This window comes from Populus alba, chromosome 5 (assembly GCF_005239225.2).
Source record: "Populus alba chromosome 5, ASM523922v2, whole genome shotgun sequence".
Classification (NCBI taxonomy): Eukaryota; Viridiplantae; Streptophyta; class Magnoliopsida; order Malpighiales; family Salicaceae; genus Populus; species Populus alba.
Window position 1 is genome coordinate 7,981,877 of NC_133288.1, and position 8,313 is coordinate 7,990,189.

Consider the following 8,313-nt stretch of genomic DNA (forward strand, 5'->3'; position numbering starts at 1 on the left):
GAACGTCCGTGTTCTCAAAAAATTTAACTTTTTTTGTAAAAAAATAATTTTTTATATGTTTTGGATCGTTTTGATGCACTGCGCTGATCTCAAAAATAATTTTTTTTTTTTTTAAAAAATCATTTTGATGCATTTCGGAACAAAAAGTATTTTGAAAAGTAACCATAACCACATTTCCAAAATTATTACATATTGTTTTAAATTCATTTAAATTAAATGATTTTAAAATATATTTATGATATTATTCTATTACATATTTTTCAGTTCTTACTCTCTTTTTTTATGAAATTATTGTATTTTTTTATAATATTAGCAAGGGCTCATTCTATACAACGGTAAGTTCCATCCTTGGATGGCCCAAGGATAAAACTCTTTCCCTTCTCCTTGATGATACGATACATATAGTGTTCTTCATTTTTATTTTTTTTTTGTCAAAAGACTTCAATTTTTTTTAAAAAAAATTGTTCTTGTTAAAAGGCTCAACATTCCACCAGTCCATTTCATCCTGAGAGGAAAAAAAAAATAATTTCGTCTAACCTGTTTTAAGTATTTATCTGTGCTAATATAAAAGAAAAGGTGGCTCCGTCAAGCCTATAATTCAAGTTCAAATTGTCATGCTACGATGAGATATGTCTGAATTCAATGACACCAATCTTCTCCTTTCATTATTTTAGTTGCCCTAGAATAATCAAATAGGCAGTGCCACACCATATATGAACTCACTCATTATTGTGGTATGTGATTTTTGCTCCTTTTCCCATTTTGTTTTTTCTATAAATAGAAGGAGCGGATGATTTTCTCTGGCCATCACACATGTGGAAAAAAAGCTTCTTCCTTCTTCTTGCCCTTAATAGACTTTGATTTAAGCTTTCCCATACACATACACCTCCCCTGTCAATTTTAGTGCATTTTGCTTCTCTCTCATTTAGTCTCAATCTCTCATACTCAGAGTCTCCCTCGCCAATCTTCTCTTACACTCGCTACTCACACCCCAGGCTTGATTGCAGGTTAGTTTGTCGATCCCTCGCTCTCTCTCTTTTCATTTGACATTCCTGCTTCGACATGTATCTTTCCTTCTCCGTCTTGTTCTTGCTGTGACCCTTTGGCCTCAGTATCATCATTTCATGTTTACTTTTCTGGTGAATGACGGAGGAACTACTGGTGTTTATTCATGTTTCAGACAACCATTGGTCAAAAGCTTTGGTTTTGTTTTCCGGTGTTGTCTTGAACCCTAATTTTTCTTGGCTAATATCATTTATGCTGTGGAGATTCGGTTAATTGTGGTGCTTTTTCGCTTTTACCTCTGTGTTGTTGTGGAAGCACTTCTGGTCTATTCTAAACCAATCCAACTCTATCTCGACTCTTCTAGTCTTGTAGTATCATATATTTTCCGCCGTCTCGATGAAGTATATATACCCTTTTCGCACACTTTGTTTAATCACATATAGAGTTGAGAGCATATCTTATAGAGAATATTGAATTTGAGCTTTTGTTTTTTTATTTTTAGAAATTAATTGTTTTTGAACAATTTCTGATATTCCCAGCAATGCTTATATAGTAGGATTAAGAAGGATTTGAGAATGTGATAGTTGTTATTTTTTAAAATATTTTTTGTTTATAAATATATAAAAATAATATTTTAATTTATTCTTTAAAAATTTGTTTTATGAAAACATAAAAGAAAATTAATTTAAAATAAATAAAATAAAATACTTTCAAAATATATATAAAAAAAACAAGTTATACAAATTTTTTCCAAGAATATCGATCATCTAAACCCAGCTCGTGCATACATGGTATTTTATATATATTTTTGGTTATTTCAACCATTTTATTATGTACAAGTGTGGCAAAGAATAAGAAAAGAAATCGGTCAGAGTTAGACGTCTTGCAAGTTGCCATCATTTTGGCCTTTTCCCAATCAAAGCTGTCAGCTTTTATATATATCTCAAATACAGTAGATAGCCATGGAAACCTTGCGTCTTTCTTTCTGTATCATGCTGGTTCCCGGCGTAACGTGTTGAGCTTTCTATCTTACAATGTCAGATACTTGGTGTCTATCCATTCTTGATTCTTATTTTCCTCTTCTTTTGTTGCCTTATTTTCTGCAAACATGTATTATTTTAGATCTCGAATAATTAATGTTTTTATTTATCTGAACAGTATTGATGGATGCAATTGTCGCATGAGAATTCTCAATTGTTAAGTATGAGATTGTGTTATTTGAGGAAGAATAAGGTGATTGATATCTATTCATTGAGGGAACAAAAAAAAAAAAAAAACACAAAAATAAGTCACACCAAGGAATATTATGATTGGTGACTCCTTTCAGCACTAAGATTGTGTTTTTGCTTTTTTTTAATTATTTTAATATGTTAATATTAAAAATAAGTTTTTAAAAATTTTATATTTTTTCGAGTAGAAAGAGCACATGCAGCCAGCCTCAACAAAGAGTTTCGAATGGCCGAATTAATAAATTCGTGACTCGATTGTTTAACCAAAAGAACTGGAAGAAAATATATAAGAAAGCTAATTTGGTAGCGTTCTTTTTATATATATATATATATATATATATATATATATATATAAAGTGGTGTCAGGTGATCTCATCTAGTGACCCCAGATAATTATGCGAGGGGACCCCAAATAATTATAGCACTCTTAATTTATTTATTTATTTGTTCGGAGGTATAATAATTATTTCATCCCTTACAGTTTGTTTCTACTTTATCTATCTTTGGTTCATGTTAAAAAAAAATAAAGGGAGAGAAAGAGAGAGAATCCAATGATTTTGAATGTGAATGGCCACCGTAAAAAAAGCAAAATTCAACTAAAATTACCTTGATCATCAAAATTAGAGAGGGAAAACTGGTTTATGGTGGTACTATCTGTACCCTCTAATGAAGACAAAGGGTTGTTACCTTCTTGGTTCTTTCCTCCCTTGGCTAGGCTTTTAGATTCACATGCACAGTTTTTATTTTTATTTTTATTTTTTTTGTGTTTTGTTTTGAAAGCTCGATATATAGCTTTTCATAATTGTGTCACAACAAATTTCTGTTGTTGCATTTTGAATTTGTTTTGCTAGTCTTAACTGGGCTTTCTCTGTTGTCTTTTCCTCATGTTCCTTCTCGTGATTTTCCTTCCTGTTTCTCTATAGCAGATAAAATACAAGGAAGGGCAGAAGCAGCAAGATAGACACAGAAGTACAATCCTGCAACAGAAGAAAGAAGATAGAAGAGAAGGAATCGTTTTACATATCTTTGATCCTTTTCCAGCGAAGTTTTTGAAACGAATTTGAAAAGAGAAGATGGGTTTCTGGACACTTTTTGAGGTGGCATCTTTGCCAATCATACAAGTCCTGCTTATCAGCTTCCTGGGAGCTTTGATGGCAACTGAGTATTTGAATCTTCTCCCTAAGGATGCTAGAAGATCCTTAAATAAGGTAAGAATCAAGAATTTCATTGTTTTTATTAAGGTTGCTCTTTGTTCCCTCTACAACAACGAGAATTCTTTTTCCCAATGTAGCTCGTGTTCATGGTGTTTACACCCTCTCTCATGTTTGCTAGCCTGGCTAAAACTGTTACTCTCGAAGACATTATCTCATGGTAGGCTAACAGAAATTTAAGCTCTTCACTTTTGACATGCTGCCATTAGGTGTAATCCTGCACCTTTTGGAACCAATTGGTGCGATTCTTTTAGCTGGAAAATTGATTCATGCTCTGCTTTGGTTGGTCATTTCCTCAGGTGGTTTATGCCTGTTAACATTGGATTCACATTCTTAATTGGAGGCATTCTTGGATGGATACTTGTTAAAATACTGAGACCAAAGCCTTACCTAGAGGGCCTTGTTATTGCTACATGTTCATCAGGTTAGTTGTGGTTGGACTGTTGAACTTGTTGCATTCATGCACTTGGACTGTTGAAACCCTGATTGTTGTGCACTTTTGGTGCTTGTTAAAATAGGAAACTTGGGAAATCTTCTGCTCATAATTGTCCCTGCAATCTGTAATGAGGACGGAAGTCCATTTGGTGACAGTAGCATCTGCTCCTCCGTTGGACTCTCTTACGCTTCCTTCTCTATGGCGGTAATCTTCGAGTTGAAATTACTCAACAATGCCATGAGGCCAAGCATTAGGAAATCATATGTTTTCTGTAAAATCTCATTTTGTTTTGGTTTGCCAATGCAGCTAGGAGGTTTCTTCATCTGGACTTATACATTCCATCTAATACGAGGGTCGGCTGCAAAGTTAAAAGCACTTCAAGCAGTGGTAGAGGTCTCAAAAGCACCCAACAATGATTTAGACGCTAGCCAGGAAACTCACCTGCTAAATGGACAACATCAAGAAAATGTTGCAATAGTTGTCGCGTCATCCAAGTCTGCTGAAGATACAGAAAGCCATGCTGTTAGTACTTCTACAGTAGTCTGTCCTATTATATTCCTATATGCACACTAATATCTACAGGCCTGATATCTGGACTTCTGAATCTCTCTGGTTTCAGATTGTTTCCCAGGAATCAGAACATGGAAAAGGGAATGTATCATCCTGGACTAAATTAACAGGATTTCTTCATCAGATTTTAGAGGAGCTCTTGGAACCCCCAACTGTAGCTGCAGTGAGTTTCCTCGACATTTCACCTACTTTTTTTTTATCAAGAACTAAACACCTTTCTCTTTGGTCATCAAAATATACTGGATGGTTAACAAGCTTAATTGTGTCCATCTTCCTTCAGATTTTGGGATTCCTCTTTGGAGCAACTACATTTTTGAGAAACCTGATAATTGGTTCAGAAGCCCCTCTAAGAGTGATCCAAGACTCCATCAAATTACTTGGGTATGAATTTCCATCTTTCGACTTACAATTGTTCCGCTTAAATTCAACAATTTCAGGTATCTAAAAGTGAAAACACTCCGTTGCAGAGATGGAACCATTCCTTGTATAACTCTCATATTGGGAGGCAACCTAACCGAAGGTAAAAAAAAAAATTCAAGTACTTGCTCGAAATTTCCAAACCAACATAAATGGCAACACATTCTGACAAGCTTCTATAATGTATTCTACATAAAAAGGCTTGCGCGCATCCAAAATCAAATCATGGATCGTTGCTGGGGTGATTTGTGTCCGATACATTATACTTCCTGCAATTGGTCTGTGGGTTGTTAAAGCAGCTGGTCATCTTGGTTTTCTCCCATCAGACCCTCTCTTTCACTATGTTCTGATGATTCAGTATACCCTTCCACCTGCCATGAATATTGGTAATCAATGATATTCAACCGCATTTTATGTCATCTGGAGATGCTAACTTTAGCTGCTAAAATTGCTAATAATCTTCATATGTGCAGGTACCATGACACAGTTGTTTGATGTGGGACAAGAAGAGTGCTCGGTCCTCTTCTTGTGGACATACTTAGTTGCAGCCTTGGCACTCACTGCCTGGTCTACAATTTTCATGTGGATCTTGTCCTGAATAAACCTTCAAAGTAGGATGCAACTACTACAAGTCAAATAGTGTGAGATTCATCATAGATTAAAATGGCCATATATAGATATATATCACCGATCAAGTGGATATTTTTGTACCTGTTCAAAACAAATATTTCTTGATTATTGGATTGCTTTATCGAAGCTTTTGCTATATAGTTTATTTGTGTGTCGTTGTTGCATGTTTCAAGTTCTTGTAAACACGAACAGAAGCAATAAAAAAAAACAGAACAGGCCCAGGATGTCGCTATTCTGGGCGTTGCATCTTCATGTACAAGAAATAATTCCGGGATACCTGTATTTATAGGAAATCAAATTTTCAAAGTCCGATGTACCTCAATTGGCATTAGTATATTAATTGTGGTTTTCGTGCCTGTAAAACAAAAAAAAAAAAAGAGGAAAAAACGGATCTCCGAAGGATTTCAAATTTTTACTTACAGCCAAGAAGGAATTAACTTGTTTCATAATTTAAATGCTTGCTGCAGTATCTAGATAACAATATTATCCAACCCCCCTTGGCTATGGCAACGAAGTCTAGACCTGCAAGCTCATCATCTTCTCCGAAACCCACATCAAGAAAGACCTCATGGCCTTTCCTTACTGTTCTTTTAACGGTTCTATCTCCTGTCTTGGTAGCTACACTCGTTTTCCAACTTGACTCGTTCGAACCAGCTCACTTGCCGATCCACGAGCTGGCTCAGCCACCATTGAAGGCTTCGACGAAGAATGATCACATGCTTCAAGGATCAGAGCTTGTGGGTTTCAAGCAGTTGATTGGACCCGAAGATATTGCATATGATAGCAATTCAGGTGTTATTTACACTACCTGTGCTGATGGGTGGGTTAAACGAGTCACGATTAATGACTCAGTTGCTGACAATATCGTGGAGAACTGGGTTACCACTGGAGGTTGGCCTCTCGGACTCGCCCTTGGACACGATAATGAAGTTATTGTAGGCGATGCTTACAAGGTTGGTAACGTTGATTAATCAACTTAATGTTCCATTACAAGAAATAAACTAATACGCCAAGCATTTTAAATGTTTAATTTACTTTGGATTTACTGTTTGGCTCATTTTTTCATAACCATATTCTTTTGTTTTTCAATTATGTCCTTTAGCAGTTGGTTGGGATGGAATTTTAATTTGGTATTTTGGTTTGATTGCCTTATATAAGATTCTTCAGTAACACAGGAAATTCCAGCTTTCAGTTGAAACTAGATTTTATGCAAAATACTTAGAATTTCTTGTTTTCTAATGAATTAAAACTTAAGGGACTCGGATTAAAAATGAGGGAGAAAAAAAGAAAAATGATCGTCAGAGCCACTTCGAGATTCCTTTTTGGCCATGCTTTGACTTGAGACTACAACTTTAATGACATGAATCTACAGATATAAAAAAAATGACCAATTCTGGAGATTGGAGGTTGTCACATCCACCACCGAATAATAGGGGTCCAGCTCACACGTCAGCACGTTTATACCATATACCAATTCCTTTTCTTTTCTTTTATTTTGTTTTAATCTCAAATCAATAATCTTCAATTAATAAGTTCTAAATTTCATTTCACCCCAGCCTAATTCATCTTCTTTCAATTTGATTTTTAATTCTCTAATACCTTATTAATTTAATCTCGTATTTCATCCTAGTTAAATCAACTAGAACTCAAATGAAAAACAGCTAAAAAAAAGTAAAAAAGGTTATAACTAGCTAGCAACATTAACGTCTTATGATTATGCATATAACTTGATTAGTGAATTTTATAATTATTATGTTAATCTGAATCGATTTAATTATAACAAAACCTCAAAATTAAACACACATTCAATATAGTTTACCTAAATTCACCTTTTTTATTATGTTGCGACCACTACATAGCTGCTAAAGTTAGCTGGTACCTTTCATTAATAAAACAATTAAAAAAGTTAGCTGGTTAGTATTTATTTTCTTCGTGAGTTCTTGCTGGTGGAATGTTTGAAAAGGCAAGAAAATTTAATGTTCATATGGTAACAAAATTAGAAAAACGTTAGCTGGTTAGTGTTTGAAAAAGGCAACAAAATTTAATTCAATCCGTAGCACAACACGCAGGTATATATAAACTAGATTAATATTAATATAACTTTTATATAATTTAATTTTAAACACAATTTAAATAAAAAGTTAGGTTAATAATTATTTTTTTTTTCAATTTTATTATTTAATCTTTTTAATTGATTATTCGGGTTATTTTTATATTTATCAATTTTATCATGCTAATATTTTAATCTCATGTGATGCAAAAACCTGGATCAAAAGATTTCAAAGTTAGTCATTAAATTTAATTTAATAGCAAAATCAATTAATTCTCTAAAACTTAAATATTTTTGTGATATTAAAAAAAAACGATTCAATAAATAATATAGAGCAGTTCTATAAACGAGTTCAGTGCTAATTTAATTTAATGTCAACAGGTTAAGAGGACGAAACGATGTACATAGAAGATGCTTGAATTAGATGCGAATCTAGATTGTAGAGATTTGATGGGGTGTATCACTACTTACCATGGCGTCTGGTACACATGAATGCTGTGCTTGCCACCATCCTAGTGAAGATCATGAAAAACACGATGTCTTGTTTCGATGAAGAACAAAAGAGTACTCCTATGATATTTATTATCCTTCATTAATTTAAAAATATGTTATATTGATCTTTAATCTTCTCAGACGTATCATTTGTAGTATTATGTGTTTGTCTAAACTATCTCATGGGCAAAGAGATTAGGCTCGTCAGGCATGAAATTGATTTCATTTTAGGTAATTAGAGGAGAGAAGAAAAAAAAATATCACATTTTGTTT

General features: G+C 33.8%; 2 protein-coding genes and 1 long non-coding RNA gene across 7 annotated transcripts; 2 read left to right on the plus strand and 1 right to left on the minus strand.

Annotated features, from left to right (window-relative positions):
* The first annotated feature begins 751 nt into the window (after positions 1–751).
* Positions 752–5,634, plus strand: LOC118057861 (protein PIN-LIKES 7). 5 transcript variants are annotated; one of them, XM_035070576.2, is made up of 11 exons: positions 752–1,007; positions 3,158–3,442; positions 3,526–3,605; positions 3,745–3,869; positions 3,964–4,085; positions 4,188–4,403; positions 4,501–4,614; positions 4,732–4,832; positions 4,919–4,971; positions 5,069–5,254; positions 5,342–5,634. In XM_035070576.2, the coding sequence occupies exons 2-11, from the start codon at positions 3,308–3,310 to the stop codon at positions 5,464–5,466; spliced, it is 1,257 nt and encodes a 418-aa protein (XP_034926467.1). In that variant the 5' UTR covers positions 752–1,007; positions 3,158–3,307; the 3' UTR covers positions 5,467–5,634. The 5 variants fall into 5 exon arrangements, with proteins under 5 accessions (XP_034926467.1, XP_034926468.1, XP_034926469.1 ...); XM_035070577.2 differs by having other exon boundaries at positions 3,161–3,442; XM_035070578.2 differs by lacking the exon at positions 752–1,007 and adding an exon at positions 2,645–2,913.
* Positions 5,087–6,031, minus strand: LOC118057863 (uncharacterized). The gene is made up of 2 exons (XR_004689045.2): positions 5,919–6,031; positions 5,087–5,775 (listed from the first exon to the last, which is right to left on the minus strand). It is a non-coding gene; the product is annotated as an uncharacterized lncRNA (long non-coding RNA).
* LOC118057862 (protein STRICTOSIDINE SYNTHASE-LIKE 4) lies at positions 6,002–8,313 on the plus strand. The gene is made up of 2 exons (XM_035070581.2): positions 6,002–6,451; positions 7,930–8,313. Exons 1-2 carry the CDS (start codon positions 6,002–6,004, stop codon positions 7,954–7,956), a joined length of 477 nt encoding a protein of 158 aa, XP_034926472.1. The 3' UTR covers positions 7,957–8,313.